Source organism: Elaeis guineensis, chromosome 2 (genome assembly GCF_000442705.2).
Source record: "Elaeis guineensis isolate ETL-2024a chromosome 2, EG11, whole genome shotgun sequence".
NCBI lineage: Eukaryota > Viridiplantae > Streptophyta > Magnoliopsida > Arecales > Arecaceae > Elaeis > Elaeis guineensis.
The window spans coordinates 20,342,097-20,364,703 of NC_025994.2; the positions used below are offsets into that span (position 1 = coordinate 20,342,097).

General features: G+C 36.9%; 1 protein-coding gene across 1 annotated transcript in view; it reads right to left on the reverse strand.

Annotated features, from left to right (window-relative positions):
• The window catches only part of LOC105032631 (187-kDa microtubule-associated protein AIR9), a 48,126-nt gene extending 31,009 nt beyond the window's left edge, over window positions 1-17,117 (reverse strand). The window contains 10 exon segments of the mRNA XM_010907126.4: window positions 5,302-5,403; window positions 7,127-7,226; window positions 8,578-8,643; window positions 8,718-8,780; window positions 8,886-8,951; window positions 9,070-9,141; window positions 9,299-9,364; window positions 15,329-15,394; window positions 15,577-16,526; window positions 16,984-17,117. Of these exon segments, the coding sequence (XP_010905428.2) occupies window positions 5,302-5,403; window positions 7,127-7,226; window positions 8,578-8,643; window positions 8,718-8,780; window positions 8,886-8,951; window positions 9,070-9,141; window positions 9,299-9,364; window positions 15,329-15,394; window positions 15,577-16,410 (1,435 nt within the window). The 5' untranslated portion in view covers window positions 16,411-16,526; window positions 16,984-17,117.
• Window positions 17,118-22,607: the final 5,490 nt, after the last annotated feature.

Genomic DNA, 22,607 nt, shown 5'->3' on the forward strand with positions numbered 1-22,607 from the left:
TGGGTTAACCAATGCTCCAGCGGCCTTCATGGATTTAATGAACAGAATATTCAAATCCTATCTTGATAAGTTTGTTGTCGTATTTATTGATGATATCTTGATATATTCAAAAAGCAAATTGGAGCATGAAGAACATTTACGGTGTGTACTACAAATATTGAAGAAAGAAAAGCTTTATGCCAAATTAAAGAAGTGTGAATTTTGGTTGGACAAAATAGTCTTTTTAGGACACATAGTATCTAAAAATGGAATTTCTGTGGATCCAACAAAAGTGGAAGCTGTGATGCAGTGGAACAGACCTACAAATATTTCTAAGATTCGGAGCTTTCTGGGAATGGCAAGTTATTATAGACGATTTGTAGAAGAATTCTCCCGCATAGTTACACCTTTAACTCGTCTTACTCAGAAAGGGGTTAAATTCGAGTGGACCAAAGATTGTGAACAGAGTTTTCAAGAGTTAAAACAACGATTAGTTTCAGCCCCTATTCTTACTATACCAACAGGAGATGAAGATTTCACAATATATAGTGATGCATCTAAAAAGGGACTTAGCTGTGTATTGATGCAACATGGTAAGATAGTGTCTTACGCCTCAAGACAATTGAAATCATATGAACAAAATTATCCGACACATGATTTGGAGTTAGCTGCAGTGATTTTTGCCCTGAAAATTTGGAGACATCATTTATACGGTGCGCAGTGTGAAGTGTTTACTGATCATAAGAGTTTGAAGTATATTTTTACACAGAAGGAATTAAACATGAGACAGAGAAGGTGGTTAGAACTGTTGAAAGATTATGATTTAACAATTTATTATCATCCCGAAAAAGCTAATGTTGTCGCTGATGCCCTTGGTAAAAAATCCATGGAGAATTTGGCTATTTTAATTACACATCAAAGTCAATTATTGAAGGATATAAGAAAACTGGAATTAGATATTCGAGTATATGACTCAACAGTACGATTAGCCAACTTGAGGGTTCAGCCAATGCTCATTGAAAGGATTATAGTTGCCCAGAATGGTGATCCACAATTAACAAAAATAAGGGATTCAGTGGAAGCTGGTGTTCAATCTGAATTCAAGATACATGATGATGGTTTGTTGAGATTCGAAAATAGAATTTACATACCCAATGATTCGGTACTCAAACAGAAAATATTTCAGGAAGCACATCAAATGGTTATACAGTTCATCCGGGAGGTACTAAGATGTATAAGGACTTGAAGGAAATGTACTGGTGGAATAATATGAAAAGAGAGATCGCTCAATTTGTGGCTCAATGTTTGGTGTGTCAACAAATTAAAGCTGAACATCAGAGACCTGCAAGATTACTTCAACCTCTCGATATTCCAGTATGAAAGTGAGAACATATCACTATGGATTTTGTAACTGGACTACCTAAGACTCCAAGTAAAAATAATGCAGCCTGGGTGATTGTGGATCGATTGACAAAGTCTGCACACTTCTTACCAATTAGAGTTGGATTCACTTTGGAAAGACTAGCAAAATTATATATAAAGAAATTGTAAGGTTATATGGAATTCCAGTGACCATTGTATCAGATCGAGACACCAGATTTGTATCACAGTTTTAGAAAAACTTACACAAGGCATTAGGAACAAAATTGAACTTTAGTACAGCCTTTCATCCACAAAATGATGGCCAGTCAGAGAAAACTATTCAGATCTTAGAAGATATGTTGACAACTTGTATTTTAAATATGAAAAGTTCTTGGGACGAGCATCTTCCTTTGATTGAGTTCGCTTATAATAACAGTTATCAGGCTAGCATTGGTATGGCACCTTATGAAGCTTTATATGGTAGAAGATGTCGATCACCGATTCACTAGGATGATGTTGGTGAGCGAAGAATATTGGGCCCGAACTTATCCAACAAGCAGTCGAAAAGATTTAATTAATTAAAGAACGACTTCAGACAGCACAAAGCAGACAGAAAAGTTATGCAGATAACAGGAGACGAAAATTAGAATTTCAAATTGGTGACCATGTATTTCTCAAAGTGTCTCCTTCAAAAGGAATTTTAAGATTTGGCATTCGTGGCAAATTGAATCCTAGATATATGGGTCCGTTTGAGATTTTAGAAAGAATTGATGAGGTGGCGTATAGACTTGCCTTACCACCTTCACTTGCAAGAGTACATAATGTTTTTCATGTTTCTATGTTGAAGAAATATTTACCAGATCCAAGTCACATCGTGGAGCTTGAACCCTTGCAACAAAAAAAGATCTATCATATGAAGAATATCCGGTACGGATTGTGGACCGTAAAGAACAAGTGCTGAGATGTCGCAACATTCCTTATGTCAAGGTACAGTAGAGTCGACATTCGGAAAGAGAAGCTACTTGAGAACTAGAGGAAGAAATGAAGCAAAAATATCCCCAGCTCTTCGAGACCACAGGTATGAAAAATTTCGAGGACAATTTCTTTTAGAGGTGAAGAATGTGATGACCCAAGCTAAAAAAAAAAAAAAAATAGGAAGGGAAAAACAGGGGAGAAGACCTCCTCTCATCGACTCCCAATCGGAGTCGGAAAGAACCCCCTCCGACTCTATTTAAGGAGGAGAACCCTCCTCTCTCTCTCTCACTAAAGACCCGAGACCCAGTCGGCGGCAATCGCCGGAAAAACCACCGTGGAGACCCATCCCTGTGCCGTCCTTCTTGCTCGCCGGAAAAACCTCACCGACGTCGGAGGTAAGCCTCCTCCCCTTCCTCTTTCCTCGTCGTGCCGGTGTGCACGCTTGTCGGCGACCGAAGTCGCCGATTTCCTTGAGAAAAAGGGGGGGTTTTCGGTTCCGTTGGGTGTTTGGGCATCGGTGGCCGCCACCGATCACCGGCTTGGCCCTCCTCTTGCCGCTGGGTCGCCCCCCTCCTGTCGATGGCCGCCCCATGCCGGCTGCACCGTCGGTCGGAACTCCAATGAGGGGATTTGAGATCCCTTGTTTCGGCCCCCCAAAGCAACCCACGGAAGAAAAAAAAAGAAAAAAAAAGAAAAAAAAAAGAAAAGAAAAACAAAAACAAAAGAGAGAGAAAGAGAAAGAGAGGGAGACTTTCTCTCTCCGCTCTCTCTCTTGAATTTTTTAGGATTTATTCAAAATATATATATATATAATAATAATAATAATAAATAAAATTAAAAAAAAAAATTGGACGCTGTCATTTAGTCGATCCGTGCTAGGACATTGGATTTTAAAAATTTTTATTATTTTTATTTGATGAAATTTTGATCAAAAATATGATATTTGACGTACCAGGTTCAGAGAAGGATTTTCTAGATTTTTAGAATCCTCAATTTGGATTTTCTTTTAAGGTAAGTAGTGTTTTATTTTTATTGAATTTATCTGATAAATTATAAATTTGAATTATATAGATTCATGGGATGCTTGTGATTGAAATTATTTGTTGAAATTAATTGTGATTGAAAATAATTGTTGAAAATTATTTATGATTGAAGATATTTGTTGCAAATTATTATGATGATGTATGATCATAAAGAATGATATGATTGATTTACTCGAATATCACTTATTTATATTATTTTCTAAATAATATATGAATTGAAAGATGATATGAATTGACAACCTGACTATGTAAAGGACCCCTCAATGGAGGCATATACGTTGGCAATTGATTTGTCCTGAGGGTTTATGTCGCCAGCGAGACCCGCGACATGTCGCCAGAGAGACCAGCGAAAACCGCCAGAGAGACCAACGGTTCCGAAGGACTTTGCTGCCATATGATTCGCAGCCTACCGCAAGAAGATACGCGGTATTATGACCCTGCCACAGGAAAAATTGGTCATAGTCATGGTTGATAAGAAGAAACTTAAGAATTTGATGAATTCAAGATGATAAGCATAATTTGAAATTATGATGAATTCAAATTTTATATATGATTGATAGTGTGATGAATTAAATTATGAATTCATGAATTTACATATTGTTTATGTTATTATCAGTAAACCGATATGTACAATATTATTGTCTGATTTATTCAGTTAAAGGTATACACTACTTACTAGGCTATTTAGCTCATGATGATTTTATATTTTTTTACAGATCCAGAAAATTAGCATGATGCAGGATTTCGGTTGGGAGAGCGATTAGAGATGGAGATTAGCTCATTTGATTTAGGATTTTCTCAGAATTGATGTAAGACTTTTATTTTAAGTGTTGATTTTGTCAGACAATTATTTTAAGTGTTGACTTTGTCAGACAATTATTTTTCTTTTGACGATTTTGTTATTTGAACTAAGGTTGATCATTAAAATTGAAAAAAATTTTCAGCTTTATGTGTAAGATATCATTATAAGATGCCTTGCATGCTTATGGGAAAAGTTTCTTTTGAGTATGCGGCGGTTGCAATGACCTTCGACTCACAATCTCGAGTCGGGGGCGTGACACCTACATTTTCAAGATTTGTTGTATCGACTTATCATATCCATATCTCTTATCCGTGTCCAAGCTTCCGAGGTTAGAACTAAGTAGATACCCTTGATATGATAAGAAATATTACAAAAAGGCATATATTTAAACACAAAACTATTTAATCCATGATTATCAAACTACAAATACTTTTGGGTCTGTGATTTAGAAAAGAAGATGCCCAGTTCACAGGAATCACATGCAAGGAGGAAATTATCTCCAAGTTCCAAGTCTTGGTCCTAGCACAGCAAAGGTGACAATAACTACCACATGTCAATATGGTACACTATTGAGGGGCATTCAAGCACTCGTTCATTGCCAGTATGGACTGCTACAGTATGATACCTACATCCTTGAACTAACTAACTGCCATGATCACGAAAAATCAAGGGAAATGTAAATATTTGATATTTTATTTTAAGTTTGGCTCTGTCTGATGAGAGAGAATTTTTTTATTCCGGATACAACTGTGACATTCTGAACCTTGAGATTTGCACTTTAATAGATCACAAAAAAAAAAAGAGGAAATAAATAAAAGATAAGATTATTTTTTTACAAGTATGGTATTCATGATTGTAAAGAACTCTCAGGTCCAACAACAGAGCCATCAGTTGTTCATCCCGACAAGGTGAGCAAATGCTGACAGCAGAATGGATTTATAAACACATGATGCCAAGCATATTTAATCAGAAGAAAAGAATACACTCATTCAAACAACACTACTACCTTAATTTAAATCTTTATCTAGAGTTGCCTATATTATCAAAGGTGTATGCTCCAAAAAATATCATAGGCATAGAGGCAATATCACCAAATTAGATAATTAAAGAAGCATATATGATCTCCCAAAAAAGGCATACCTGCAGCAAGCTCTGGATGGCAAAATTCCCAACCATCCCTAATGCACAAAGCCGTATGAGCAGGATATAGCTTTGCAATTCCTAGCTCATCAGGAGAAAGATCTGCATGATTTTGTTATAAATTAATTTCCAATAAGAAATCAGATAAAACCAGTAAATATATTAATAGAAATTGCACACGCAAGCATGCACACAAGCACACATATACATATGCATACATACAAACACATACACACATTATAGCTTTGCAATTTCTAGCACATCAGGAGAAGATCTGCATGATTTTGTTGAAATTAATCAAACAAAACCAGTAAATATATTAACAGAAGTTGGACATGTATGCATGCAATTCCTAGCTCATCAGAAGAAAGAACTGCTTGATTTTGTTAAAATTAATTTTAGATAAGAAATCAGACACAACCAGTAAATATAGTAATATAAGTTGCACACATGCACATACATACACTATAGCTTTGCAATCAGTTCGTCAGGAGAAAGACATGCATGAATTCATTAAAATTAGTTTTAGATAAGAAATCAGACAAAACAGTAAATATACTAAGTGAAGTTGGGTACAGACACATGCACACATGCACAAACATACATGCATTATAGATTTGCAAGTTCTAGCTCATCAGGAGAAGTTCTACATGATTTTATTAAAATTAAGTTAATACGAAATCAGTCAAAGGTAGTAAACACGTTAATAGAAGTTGGACATGCATGCACACATATATTAAATATAAACAACTTCTTGCAGAAAGTCATTAAAAGAACTCAAATGAACCACCAAATTAGTGACAGATCATGCATCAAGCAGCCAAATAAATTCTACCATGAGTTTAAGATGCTTTTCAAAGACCACAGTCCAGGAAGCTCATTGTGTTGAGAATTTGCATCTGACATAATAGATAGTTCAGAATATCCAATTACAGGCAAGCCTATCTAAGCAGCCAGCCAAATAAATGTTTCAGGATAATCATGAATAAACTCAGGATTAGAATACGATGTGCCATAATTTTGCTGGTCACTAATGGGCACAGTACAAAGCCACATCGTACCATACCAAACTGTGCGATTCCCCATAGCAAAGTATATATGTTTGTGCAAAGTTTGTATTAGTCCATGTGAAGCTTGCACATCGACACAAATTAATATAAACCGCCATGGACCAGCATGCATGATACAGAGTCATGTACACTTCTACCTTACCCTACATATCCAATAAGGCATGTAATGTAACTCTAGAGACTGGAAACCTAATGTACCTTAATCCACGGTATAAGCAAACATTCTTGAATGGAAGTCAATAGTTGCATTTTCATGCATGATAAGATATGGTTAAAAAATAAAACATATATCAGACCTCATACATGTATTTTTATCATAGAGGTCTGGTTGGTATTTACACCCCTGTACCAACACATGGTACACTGGTGGAGGCAAGACTTCAGCAGTACCATGTGTTGGTACAATCATACGGATCACCCATACTGCACTTGTAACTTATCAAGTTGGTATGATATTTCCAGTACCAAGCAGTACATTTCAGTACAGAAATCCTTATATCGAATAACTCTAGAATATTAAGCATACTGGGGGCAAAAAGAAAGAGTTAGGGCAGGGGAGAAAGACAAAAAATCAGACGAGACAAGAATATATTGACAGGTATAAAAAGAAAGTGCACCAAATAGATAGTTAAGACTTAAGAGCAACTTAATGTACAGATGAATGGTTAAAAGATAAATAAACAAATTTCCTACAAAAAAAAAAATCAATTAAAAAACTTGGAAAATAATTAGATATTGATGAACTTGAAAGATACCTCTGTCATTAAACTTCTTTAGGGTAGGGCCAACAAGCAATATTGACACAGCTTCTAAGTGAGGCATATCTAGTATAGGATTCTCCTCCACGCGCAAATGCTGCATGTATTTAAAGTTCCATATATGTAATCAATAAAAGAGCCAGCATTACTTTAAAAAACAACAGATCTAAATTGTATGAGAACATATGTTTCTCTTTCATAAGGACCAAGTGATTGACCTGAATTTTCTAGGGCAAGATATGTATAGTTATTCTCCAAGAGATGCTACTATAAAATATTAATTTTGACCAAATAATAATGAAAAATAGGGGTGTCAATGAGCCGAGCAGTTCACAATCTACTCGAGCTTGACTCAACTCAACTCAACTCAATTATTACCGAACTCAAGTCGAGATCAAGTAACTCAAACAATTTTTCGAGACAAGATCAAGTAGCAAAATACTCGGCTCAAAGGCTAATGAGCCTTATTAATTTAATATTTAACCATATCTTTGGATATAATATATAGACTGCTCCTTGCTTTTTATGTTTTGCTTTAACCATACTTTTTAATTATGACCAAGGCTCTAATTCAAGCTTGATTATGGCTTGGTTGCTATTCGAGTCAAGTCGAGTCGATCTCGAGTAGTGCTTATCTTTTTTTTCTTTTTTTAATCGTGTCGAGTTCAAGCTTGGATGTTAAGACTCGATCGACCTCAAGTCGAGTTTCAAATCCACATATTTTGAAATCGAGTTTAGCTCGAGCCTCTAGCTACTCTACGTAGCTTGGCTCGATTTCACCCTAATAAACAATTCATGTTAATGCTTTTCAAGTACCATTTATTTGACCATATACACAAACTGGCCTGCAGTAGACATCATTATTCACTAAATAAATTATCGTCGCTTACTTAACCACTGTAAACAGCAAGAGCTGCAATATACATCATTGCTCAACACCTTTCAAACATCATATTCCTTTCATACATGTCATCCAAAACACACATTTCTGTGAGAAAGACATTCGGAGGAAATTTGTTTGACCTTATGTCTAGATGCACCTACACTATGATGAACACATACTGACACCTGTAGTCTTAAGCGGTAATTACTTCGAAGGTTTCTTCCATGTGTTTACTATGCCATCAGGTAATTTCACACTTGGTTTGATTAAAAGACAGAACTCTTCATAGAGCCATTTTGAGGCTTAGAGAAAATCCAGCAACTTCTGTTGATGTTTAACAACCTCAAGACAAAAAACCAATCTGGACATGTTTACCGTGAAATATAGTAGTTCTTAGATCAAGGTGTTTAGTATCTACAGTGTGTTCAAATAATAGCCAGCAAGCATTATAGAGGCAGTCTTGAGGTTATGATGCAAGAAAGTTTTAGGCTGGTATTCAGAAAGGGCAGGAAAATAAGCAATTTGTTAAGTTAATAAATAAATAAGGCAATAACAAAAAACTAACCTCAAGTAGCGGCAAGTGTGGGAAACCCTTCAGAGTTGATATTTTGTTTTTGCTGGCTGCCAATACCTGTGTAAACACCAAATAAACGAAATTGAAGGACGAAAGAAAGCTATTGAGAGTATAATTTGAGACTAGCTAACCTGAAGTCGAGGCTGACTAGCCATGCAAAGTGATTTTAACCTGTTCTGTGCAACAGAGAGAAACTGAAAGAAAAGGAAAACCTTTTTCAAACCTGTAAAAGACAGCTGACAATGCCATGGGAATTGAAATAGAAATGGTGTTGAGGTCAGGGGTACGATAAAAGTTACCTCCAGATTAGGAAATTGAGGAAGAGTAGCAAGCGATGTTATTTGATTTCCAGCAAGATAAAGTTGCTGCATTAACAAGGGACATATCATTTTCTTTGTTGCAGAAATGCAAATTTTGTAAAATATATTTATATCGGGCATATTTATTTTCAAGGCAATAAGCAGAGATAAGAGATGTACAAACCTGCAGGACTTTGCAATTTCCAAGAGGCTCAAAACCTGGCCCCTTAAAATCATTAAAGCTCAGATCAAGAACCTACAAGGTGGGTATAGAAAAGAATATACATAATCGATCCAAAGCTATTGACCTGTTCTTAACTGTCAGGTAATGGAAATGCTACAAAAGCAAAAACCTATTGCACTTAAAAGATTAAAAGGAAAAGATTCTAAAGAAACTAATCAAGAAAGCATACCTTCACACGCTTCAAGATCTTGATACCCTCCACAGATGATAGCAGATTATCTCTGAGATAAACAAACTACAATCTAGAAATATTACTAATCATAAAAGCAATTACTCCGTAAATTGTTTCAAATGTACAAACTACAAAGTTGTCCCTATGTCCTTTTTGAGATGAACATAGAAGGAAGAAAAGAAAGCAAAGATTATAAATGCTGTCAATGGAAAGACAAGTCCCAAAGTCCCAGTTGTCTGGATGAAGAAACAGCAATCTCACCTCATCTGATCATTTACAGCCAAAAAAGATATACCAGTTATGATGCAATCAAATCAATATTATCAGCTTAAGATAGACCACTCCTCCCAATAGAAATGCACACCTTGATAAATTTTATGCCTAGTAAATAAAAGATAGGGTTAACGTATTAACCATGCAGATTGTGTACACCAAAACTGGAATTATCCAAATACTTGTACCCTTATCTACTCCACCTGGCATACGAAGCCTTAAGCCTCCATGGCCCACTAAACCTGCCTAGCACACAAAGCCCCTTTTACCCGGCTCAATACCTACAGAAGTCAAAATCATAACTAGGCTATAGAAAAGCATACTAGATCCAAAAAACCCAAGGCAGGTAATGTAAACCTAACAAAATTGAACGAGGCCCAAAAGCTCTTATGTAGGCCCCTTTAACCCAAAACTATTATATTAACCTTTCATATACAAGCCAAAACCATCATTCCATCACCATCAACCACTGCACTAACTAAAGGTGCAGAAGGTTCACTAAGCCTACAAGCATCCCTCTAATGCAACAACATTCCATGCCCATTGAAGCAACCTAAGCCCCTAACAGCTCATCATCACATTAAATGAGGCCCAAAAGCTCTCATGTCAGATAGTGAAATGTATCTTTAGCCCCGTATTAGTTATGCACTGGGTATTTATATAGGGCCAAGAAATCCAAAAAACACTTTCTGGGCGAGCATTTTTAGATGAGGCCCTAGCTCTTTACAAATAACATTAGAGTGGACCAAGCCCACAGCCTATGTGGGCTATGGGCTATGGGCAATGCAATATGAGCCCTTTCTAACCACAAGTCGAACATGGTGTTTGAGTTTGGACTTGAAGCGATTGGATTTGATTGGATTTGGACTCTAAGCCTAGTAAGGATGCTAGGATTTAAATAAGGGAATGCATGAGGACCCATACTAGGTGTGTGTTTAATCCAGTATGAATTATGTACTACGTAGATCTTAGGTATTTATGCAGGGCCTAGGAACCCAAAAAAACACCTTCTTTTCTAGCCTTTTGGGTGAGATCCTAGATTATTAAAAATATCTAACCTCAAAGCAAATCCTCACAAATGTACTAACTTGCGACCAAACCTTTCCTCAATCATTTTTGTGTTCTAACCATCATACTCCCCCTTTTTTCAATGACATATTTTAACCATCATGAGAACCAACTAACCAATCATTATTTTATATGACATCAAACACTTAATTAGTCCAATTCCCATGTTCCATCCCTCACACCACAACTTGATGGTCTATAACTACAAAGTTTTTCTGCAATAAACCCAACAACTTCATTGTACCACCTACCTTGCGTGCTTACAGACACGTCTAGAATTCTAAAGACCAGGAATTTAAATCCCATGGGACAGAGCAATCCCAGTTGTTCCAAGGAACCAGGAGTACCATGTCCTGACACTTGAGAATTGAGATGGTGTCCCATCCCCACAACAACTTAAATCCCTGCTTAAAAAAACCATTACTAAGATTACTTTTAGCCAATTATCAAACCAAAAAATCCACTTATATTGAATCTTGTACCCAATCCTAACATTCTATTCTCCAATCCTTCACCCTACCCTGCAACATACAAACCTGCACACTATCCTCACAGTTAACTACAATATAAAATATGTGACATCATCACAAACTTTGATCCTTTTATAAAAACTTTTGTTTCTAATCCTTAGATGTAATTTACGAGCATCAATCTTAAACTAAAATAAGGTCCTAAGTGATAGAATGGCTTAACAAAGCCCCCCTCCGCATACTGTAATGCTGCCATTTATTATTATAATTCCAATATTTTGTTATTCTGTGAACTTTCCAGATCAGGTTTTCAGAATTGTTGGGTGGTTATATACTGTTGTATGGTGATCTACCAAACACACAATTCTTCAAATTCATGTATGCCTAAAAATTTTCTTGTGGTAACACCCCTAAAGCATTATAGCTTAATGCAACTCTGAAAGTGGATCTGTATAGAGCACTCCTATGAGTAGGAGCCCAGCATGAAATGCTACTAAAGTGTCCTACCATCTTCTAACCAAAAAGAAAGTGTCCTACTTTCTCTGATTTTCTCATTGCCTATTCTATTCTTTCCTATGTCTCAATTAAGAGAAACCTTCTCCTCTTTAATTCTACTTTTCAACTTTATGTTCCTTATTAATAGACAACTTAAAGTCAACGATTGGTTTGTTATTCTCCTTACAGTTATGCACAAAGAGGAGAAGGCTGCAAGGTAAGGACCACAGTATATTGAAATAAATAATAGACATTCATACCCATACACAGGAAGGCATAAGCAGTTCTAGGGCAGAAAAAAGCCTCAATCCCAAGCCAGCCTATTTCTCTAGTTTTATTTGAATATCTTACTTGATTATTATGTCAAAATAATACTGTTTGCCTCTATTACTTGCATTTCTTTCGAACAGCTATTGCCTGTAGAAACCTTTTATCCTTGTAATGAGATAAATCATCAAGATTTACCCACCGATCCATTATCAAGAGTTACATGTCTACCATCATCTTCTAACCATAACCATAATTTTTATCTGCTATCATGAAAACATGGCGTACTTAATAATTATGACAGGGAAAACAAAAAGGTCATGAAAGTTACTACTGTTTTGGAATCTACAAACTTTTATATATTCATAAAATAGTACCTCTATCGAGGATACCACTCATGATCTACCATTCATGGATCTTTCTTCACTTTTTTTTTTTTTTGGTCATCACTCCATATGTTCCTAAAAACCATTTTGATGTACTTTCCTTCCATCACACTTACATCGTTCTTCTCAGCCTTCTCAATTTGGCTCAAAATTGAACCCTCCCACCATACCTTTGGGTAATTATCTTTATTCAAGCATAGTTTAATCAACCGAGCCATTTCATTAGGACTCCAGTCCAATCCCATATTAATACTTCTCATCTAGATGGTCTTTTCACACCACACTGATACTGAGAGTGCATGGCAAGTTTTTCCCTCAATTGTTTCAGGTTTGTAAGGCTAGTTCATGATAAAAATGCCATTCTTCTGTGTTAGTCATTCATGCCCATCATAAGCTGCAATATTTTTTTAATAAAAAGGTGCCTGACAAACATGACCAAGAAGCCATCAGCTCTCCACAAAACCATTTTGGCTCTTGCTCTTCTCCTTACAAGAGAGGCCTTTATTAGATTTGAGAAAATTTATAAACAGAAGGCTTGCATTTACAAATCTTTCAAGTTTCAAGGCTTGTGAAATTCCTGCAGATGTTCCTAGCTCTATCCAGGAAAATGGCATAATCCTAACATATTTGCTCACATCATGAAGATGAAAAAGCTTTACACTTTAATCAATGAAATTGAGTAACAAACATATTTATCTAATAAGCATAAAGAATGTTAATCCTTAAAACAAAATATCTAATGAGGTCTACAAGAAACCACTTGGTAAACTTTTATACCCTCCCTGTGGAGTCTGCCAATTCTATCTCATAATATAGGGTCCTGCACCTGATTTGAGCATTTTTACCGTGTCATTTCTTATATTAACTTCAACGAAAGCTACTATGATTACTATCTTCACTTGGCATAGCGACATAAAGATGTGGCTATAATTTTTTAGGTTGATGATCATGAATGAAGGTTGTGTGTCCCATGATCGTCATCCAAAGAAGAAAAGCAGTATTCAGCATCAGCTTATGATGAAAGGCCTTTGGATGCTTTCTTTTCTATATATATATTTTTTCAAGTTCAATTCCTCCAGTCTTCAATTTAGCTCATTATGTTATCAAATGTGATGCACACCAAAAATAAACAATGGAGCTTGATTCGGAGTTCCATATTATGTACATGAACTCCTCCAAGATCTTACTTGGTAATGCAATGCTTTTTCTTGGATGCATGACCATCAAAACTCAACCTTTTGTAAAGTTGGTTGATGTGCCACTTCATTGTTGCATTCATATTCAACTAAACTTAATGGAGAATCTAAGTGAACTTTCATAAGGAGAGAGAACAATTTGTGGTGATGGATTCTTTTTTCTTTTTCCATTCTTTGCATGGGGCAGGGAGTGCAAAGAAAGCATGGATGAAAATTGTGTAGAGAATTTCATATGTACTAGCATACAATGTAAATTTGAATAGCAATGTATGATGCAAACGGATTAATTGAACAAACCCTAAATAATTGGGATCAAACCTATTGTTATGAACATTGGATACAATGAATACCATACATGGCATGTACATGTTAAAGAATTTCAAGAAATGGAGTTTGAAATATGATTATAAGCAAGGATTGCCAACTTGAAACTGGATCCCATACCAACCAGTCAGTGGTACAAGTCGATACGGCCCATATCGGACCATATCACATCCGAATCAATACGGAAACGAGGGATGAAACGGAGAGAAAAAAGAGAAAAAGAGAGAGGGGGGAGAGAGGGAGGGAAAGAAAGGAAGGCCAGTGAAGACACCAACAGTGGCCATTGGAGGGCTGTGGAAGCCCTCAAAGGACTGTTGAGGCCTCCCAGGCTCCACGCTCCTCGTAGGAGGAAATGAGAAGAGAGAGATAGAGAGAGGAGGAAAGGGAGAGAAGATGAGTGAGGAAAAGGTGGCAGAAAAGCCATCGAAGGGCCGTCGTGGCCATTGGACAGCTCAAAACAGCCTTGTGGCCACAACGGCGAACGGCGGCCTCCCCGCCACCTTCCCCTCACTCCTCTTCTCTCCCTTCTCCCCTCTCTATCTCTATCTATCTCTCTTCTCGCATCTCGCGGACGACTGCAGAGCTCCGACGGGCCACCGCTGGCCTTTCCCTCTCCTTTCCTCCCCTCCTCTTTCTCTACCTCTCTTTCTTTCTTCCTCGCTCTGTTTTCATAGGCATTCCGAATCGAACACCTGAACTATACTAGTTAGCCGCCGGTATGGTTCAGCACGTCCCAAACTGCCTGATTCAGGGCAATTCGATGAACCATGGCTATAAGCATGTTCTAAGGGCAAAGAAGATAAATGGGTAAAGGCAACAAGAATCTTCAAGTCAAAACTAAAAATGTTATAAATATCTAACGGTACCTATCATTATCCTCTAAAATATCATAAGCCATTTTGTATGTGCTATGTTTCTACAAGAATTATAACTTTTTCTCATTTTCCATGATTGACAAGTTGACTTCAGTTCAATAACATTATCATTTAATATATTTTTGCAGTTTTGCCAAACAATTAAGTTATGGTCCTTAACCCAAATATTCTAAGTCTTAGGGAGTGAGTTCATCCTGAAGTGAACATGAAATAAACATCAAAGGTGCAAGATACTATTTTAGAGAAATTCTTTGATATGGAATAAGAGAAAGAAGTTTCAGATTAAAAAGAAAAGAAGAAAATGTCGCATGTATAATACACATATGCTGAGAAGGCTTTCCGGAGGTCTAAACCTGGAAGCGCACAAAAGTTAGCAACTCTGACCATAGATATTTACCAACTGGCGCACAAAAGGTTAAAAAATAAGGCTGAAGAACACAAGTTCTTAATGGATAAAATTAGTGAAGATTTTTCATCATTAAATACGGGAATTGTAAATACCTAGAGGAGTTATAAACAAAGTCAGTTGGTCTTTTCCCTGATTTTGTATCCTTCAAACAGTGATCTCAGTATTTCAAACCATGAAAGGAGAAATACCTTTGTTTCTCATTTGAAATAATATTAGCTAGTTACAAAAGTAACTTATGATGGCCATTGAATATGATATAGTTACCTCCAGATTTGGTGACAAGTTCAAGGAACCAAGACTACGAACTCTGTGACCTCTTAAATCCAGCCTCTGAGACAGTGATTAGAAAATCAGCAAAACTACAGCTAGATAAATAATGTTATTAAGCAAAGGGCCTAAAGCCAATAAGATATTCCAATGAAGTAATCTTATTTAGTTTCCTTTCCTTTGAGTATGTTTGAACAGGAGGGGGGGTCCCAAAAACCCAAACATAAACAAATTTCAGCACTTACCCGCTCGTCCCCAGCTTTGACATCAATCTGTGGGAGCATGATTAAGCGAGTATCACAACTCTCTGGAGTTTTAGCTTTCCTCCGACCTGATATAGAAGAACCCCTGTCTACTGATGAGGATAAGGATCTCAATTTAGAGCTGCTAGATACTGAAGGTGAGAATGCTAATGGAGAAGAAACATTAGAAGCCACCCTTCTGAGACTACCGCGGCCATTGGAACTGTCAACTGAAGTTGAGGGGACTCTTTTCGAGGAAGAAACTGATGGTGATGGTCTAACATAGGGCTTCAGAGTCGAATGTGCCTTGCTACTATCAGACCTGGTAGAGGACATGTGTGAGAGTGTAGGTGACTTCTTTATCACTGAGCGTGTCACTGAGCTTGGAGCTTTTGAGCTAACAGAAGGCAGCGATGAATGCCTACTTTCGATGTTACTTCCCTTTCCAGGATCTGAAATCGATGGAGACACCTTTTTACCATCAATTGCACCTCCATTTTCCTGTTGTTTTGGAGCTGAAGCCGGGTGCTTCTCTGCCACAACTCCCGTGCTGTTTCTTCTATGCAAAGAAGCAGCATTTGAACTAATGGTTGGCTTCATGAAACTGGAATTAGACCTACTGGAGCTCATATCTGGTGCCCCGACGTCTCCCATCTTCTTCCTGACAGATGAAACAGTCCCGGAAGATTGAGATGCTGGCATGACTACACCAGCTTTCACCAATTTCGATGCTTTTTTCACAATTTCAGCAGAAACCACTGAGAATTGCTTCGAGGAATCCAAAGACCAGATCTTTTTCGCTCCGTCCTCACTATGATTCTCAGATAGAACCTCCATTATCCAAGGATGCAGTTCAGCACAATCGCGTCCTCATCCAGGATACTTCAAGCAGGTAGTTACCTCATCCTCCCTCAAAGCAGGCAAGATCACATCACAAACATATCACAAACCCACTGCAGAATCCACAGAAAACTCGATTCTTAGCCCATATTTAGAACTTTACCACAGAGAAGACTCGAACTTTAGCTCACTTTCAGAACGTTCCTATATTAGATTCCACACGGAATACGACTTCTAGGCAAAAACATATAACACCATCCGCATCTATTCGTATGAACAAGAAAAAAATCACAATTACAAGGTCTCGATCCCATGATACTTCAAGAAGTCTAGAAAAAGCAAAGAAAATATTTCGATCTGGAGCATTAAACCAGTTAAAGCCCTCAAAAACACAAGAAAAAACCGAAATCAAACTAAATCCAACATTCTCTGCGATCTTGACGGAATGTATGTCCCAAAACAAGAGGAAAGTACTACATCGATCTACTCAAAAAAGAAAAAGAATGTTAAAAAAATCCAAATGGGGGGCAGAACAGAGAAGATTCCACACAGTGATCGCTGGGATTTCACCTTCCAAGCCCGTGAATCGGTCGGTAGATCGAAACCAAACCCTACTCGCCTGCCTGACAATCTGAGTCTACCCACCAGTGAGTACGCGAGAGTGAGAGAAGCACAGGAAAAAAAAATAATAATAATAATTCGAGCGGAAGCGTCTAAAAAGGTAATCGTAATTACTTAACTAAAAAGTGATTAATAAACGGGAAAAAAATCCGGCTTAGGTACGTTATTGGTTGGTATCCTTTCGAAAAAAGGCCAGGAGGGAGTTCCTTTGACCAAAACGCCCTTCCCCTGTCGGTACTCCGTCGGAGACCACAAGGTTCGTATAGAACTTCTGTCCAACCAATATAAATGAGCACCACGTAGACAAACGAAAAATAACGGAAACGTGGCATGCAGTGGATGAGAGGAATATTTAATCTTCCAATGATTCCCATTTCTTTATGTCACGTTCTTCTGCCAAACTCGTGACGAGTGGGGGTCACTCTAGCCTTTGGTTCGTAGACCGCGGTGACAGCTGTTTGTGATTCTGTCTTTTGTCGAGTAAAATAATTTGTCGGTTAGCGGCTAAGTAGCACCATTCGATGTATGGCACGAACTACACGGACGGCTGAGATTCTTCTATTGGGTACTTCGGTAATAATAAGAACAAATTGGGGCACTTGGGACGATGAACTAGTGCAAGGAGCGTGGAATAAACTAATCGCCTGCTATGGGGCCATCGGGTTAAAATCTTTTTAAAGCTTCATAGCGGGCGAGACAAGCATTCGGGAGCATTGGATGCTTGGAGAGTCCGCCAACACACGCACGGTGCTGGAACTTTGATCGGGATGTACTTTTGGATAACAACAAGATCAATTAGAATTTAGATTAAGTTTTACGTACGTAGCCACTGGCCACCCTGACCAGATATTATTTGTTTATATGTGCGTACCTCCCTAGCGCGCTGGAGAACCTACCGAACCGAAACGGCACATGGCTGAGGAACCGGACACGTGGCATGATTAGAGAATACGATACACGCCACCGCTAGACTCTCCTTTAAGCGAAGATTGCGCTCTGTGGCCCTGCTGGTATCAATGACTCCCCTTTATTGTAGGGAGCATAGATTACCCTCTGTGGTCCTGCTAATGTCAATGACACGACCCCCTAACCAACCCGGTGCGGTCTAACATACAATTTTGGTTCGTAGATATTATGATCGGAGCATTGCGAAATATTTAATATTTTTAATTAAACATCAATTTTTGAGGATGAGCCTGACAATTATATATATCTTTTGTAAAAAAAAATAGCATAAATTATAGTATTTTGAGTTAGATTGGATTTTTAATAAGCCCCTAAGGATCAAAAGCCCAAACTTGGTCCTTATTATTTTATCATTATTTTAATATCGTCCTTCCTCTCATTCTAACCACCTCTCATTGAAAATCTCTGGTGATATTAACCGGTAATAGCATACCAACTATATGTAGAGGTGGCAATTGAATTAGATCGGATCGGATAAAGATTAGATCAATACGGATCGTATCAAAAAATCATCAACTCAAATCTGATCTATTTATTAAATAGATTAAAAATTTAAATCTGAATCTGATCTATTTATTAAACAGATAATTCGATCCAATCCATTTAATCCGTTTATTAAACTAATCAAATTAGATTAAATGAGTTACATAGGTTAAATAGATCAAATTAAATGGGTCAGAAACAAATTAAATAGATCAGATTAAATGGATCGAAAACAAGTTAAGCAGGTTTTAAACTGATTAACGAATTAAATGGATTAAACAGATTATCTAACTTAACCCGATCTGGATATAAAATGAATTAAACGAATCAAATATCTAAAATCTATATTCGATCTAAATATTAAAAAGATTAAACGGGTTGATCTATTTATGATCCAAATCTGTTTACGGTAGATAGAATGTGGGTCGGGTTGGTGGGTTAGATCATATTTTATCGGCTCTAACTATATTGCATTAACTACTTAGATAGATGATTATATGATCAATTGGTGATAATATGGTATTCTTTTTCTTACTGACACCACATTTACATATGAAAAATGACATGACATAGCAGATGAAAATTTTTATTTTTAATAACGTGATATATGGATAATGGCATGGTATAAGAGTGATGATGTAGCATATACTATGTACTATGTTGGATTTTTCTATCCAAAAGCATTCAATCGTTGAGTACCATATCATCACTCGTATACCATAAATTATATTTTGATATTTAAAATTTCATAAATATTTTACATGATTTTATTATCTAAAATATCTAAATAAGCCATTTGGTTTTAAGGGTGATTTAATGTAACCCTTTCCAATCAATTTGAGCCATAATTTTTGACACTAAAAATACCCAAGAACCTTCAATTAAGACCAATATGCTCCCCTTCCTCCTCTTAGGCCTCTTTTTGTCTTTGGCACACAATCCCTCATCCTTCCCCCTCCTCTTCCTCCTCCATCTTTGGAATGATGCAATCCCCATCCCCTCCTTTTTTTTTTTTTTTTTTTTGCCCTCTGGTGACAACCAAGCCCCCCACCCTTATGATGACCCCACCTCCTCCTTTCACTTCATCTTTGCCATGGTGTTACACCCATTCTACCTTATCCTCCTCTACTCAGTTCTTGCCCTTCCTCTATCATCGAGCCCACCACTTGAGCTTGTCATCACCTCTTCTGATTCAAAATTGCAATCATGCAGTCTTACCCCTCTTAATTACAAATTGTTAAACTATAAGGATCAGATAAAAATATTTATGAAATTTAGATGATCAAAAATATAATTTATAGTATATACATGATGATCTAGTATATAGATGATGACATGACATATAGATGATGATACGACACTCAATGATTGGATATTTTTAAATAAAAAATTTATTATAGCATATGCTATTAATTTATCACACTATCAATCATATGCCAGTTAATAATCTATATATCATGCCACATCCTATATGTTGTATCATTAAAATAAAAATTTTTATTTATCATACCGCACCATCACTCACATACTGACAGTGGTGACAGTAAAAAAAGAATATCATATCATCATCAATCGGCCATATAATCACTTATCTAAACGATTTATACCATGTAGTTGATCATGTAATTATTTATTAATGTTAGCAAGGATCTCCAATAAGAGAAATTGTCTTAATCAAGAGAAGGGACAACATCAAAATAGTAGTGAAATAATAGGAACCAAATTTAAATTTTTGAAGCTTTGAGATTTAATAAAAATCCGATCTAAACTTAGAGGACTAAAAAAATAATTTATTATTATTTTTATATATTTTTATATTATAATTAAATCATGTGCACACGCTTGTCTAACTAACCCCAGATTCAATTTGATGGCTCTCAGCTTCTGAAGCTCTGCTTTTCTATTGGTCAATGCCTAAGAGGGACCTTTGGAGAAAATATGCCCTCCATCCTTGAAGCCCCCCAGAGCTCCTTTTGTTAAAGCAAGTAATATCCATCCCACAAGAGGTACCCATCATAATAGAGAAACATAACAAAAACACTCTATACGCCATGAGCAACATGATGGTAGATAGAACAGTCCGCAACCAACATCCTCCAGGCAAAGATTCAAACTCTTGGATACAAAGCAAAAGAGAGAGAAAGAGGCGTAAGATGCCCAGATTAGTTACTGAATCAGACACTCCAACAAATGCAAATTAGCCCTTCTCTCCCCTCTCTCTCTCTCTCGCTCTCTCTTTGGTACAACAATTAGCCATTTCCTTTGGAGAAAGCATGAATGGCATTTTAATGACTGAAACACTCAATTTGCAAGCAATCATAATGTTTCTAGATAGATGCAAAATTAGCACTTCCATCTTTTTTTTTTTTTTTTCCCCGAGAGGAGGGTGGGTGGGAGAATAACAATTTAGCCCTTTCTTTGGAAAAGGCATGAACATATTAATGACTACACCCAACGTGCAAGCAATCATGTTGTTTCTAACTTCTTTTTACCGTCCCATCTTGGCATTCATAAACTCATTTGGCCACCATGGGGATGTGAAAAGAATTAATTATAATCCCACCAGGTATTAACTACTAACCCATAACTTTGCTTCTTTTTCTCTAGCGGTCCTACAGATCCAAGAAAAGAGGAGGTTAAATGTATCTTTCAAGGATTATAGTAAGGCATGTTTTGCTAAATAAACTACATGTTTTTGGCCAGAGGATTGGTGAGGATCATCTTCAAAATAATGAACCACAAGGACCAGACCCCAGGGTGCATCAAGTAGATGGCCAAGAATTAATTCAATCGCCTCTTGCCAAGACTTATGAGGAAAGCAATGACCATACATGCTCATGAATAATATCTCAATATGGTGGTAATTCACTAATTTAGATATTATTAGCAACACAATAGCATGTTTAAGAGCTCTATATTTTTTTTAAGCATGTTTAATGGTTTCTTAAGTGCAATTTTTTCGCTTGAGCCTTGCACATGCAAGGCGTGACCACATGAATTCTAATTATGATAATAAAGGGGCAAATGGCTGAACTGAGCCGAGTAATGGTTTCTTGGACCCGTATTGCTAAATAAGAAGTCACCTGAGCTCAATCCAAGCTTAGAAGGAATGGTTAAGCTTGGTTGATACGAGTTTCAGAACCAAGTTGAAGTTTTACACATTTTTAAAGGCTTTAGATTTTTATTACATAGATGCTACTTCCATATAAGCTAATTTCAAAATTTATTGGAGCATGGCTTTTTTTTTTTTGATGTAAATGAGTTATGGAAGACCTAACCCAAGAGGCTTTTCATTAATGTAATATAAATAAGTAAAATACTTTAGATATATTGTAATCTAGTGGGATGAGAGGCTGTCAACTTCGCATCCCGTTCAGATCATCAATAGGGAAAAACATACAGAGTTCATACAGGTGTAATACAAAGTTCATATCGTGTTCACTTTTAGATTTAGTGAAGCATTTCAGATCCCTGCTTTCCAACTTGCCATCATCGTAACTTGCTGTGTTATGCTTCCAACAGATGTCATTCTGTATTAATCAAGAAATTGTTATTGTATAGCAGGTGTCGCACCACTGTCGATCTACCTGATGACATGCCATCCTGGCTCCTATCCAGAAGCTCCCTCATATATTTGCTGATTTGCTGATCATCGGAAGTAGTTTCTGCATTCAAATGTTTGGTCCAAAGAGTGTAGAGGTTGGCAATTTATTTGAGCTTGGAAACTTATTTGAGCATGGCTTGTTTTTAAGTTGAGCCAAGCCCAAATGAGTCACCAACTTATAAGCAGCTTGGATCATTTGTAGCCCTAAATGAAGTTGGACTAGCATAGCCATATACATCCCCAAGCCCTGCACGCTTCATGCTAGAAATATAAGGGAACTCTAGTAACTAAAGTTGCTTATCAAACAATATTGACATACGTATCAAATTATGTTGACATCGTACCACATAAGATTTGTTGAATGGGAAAAACAAAAATAATACACCTACCCTAGACCAAAAACAAAAAAAAAAGTTAACTATTTTGATAAGACGCAGAATTCCTAGTACTCATCTCTGCATGCTCTAAGGTCATTATATTCTCTTCTTCCCATGTGGATCCAATTTATTTGTTCAAACAA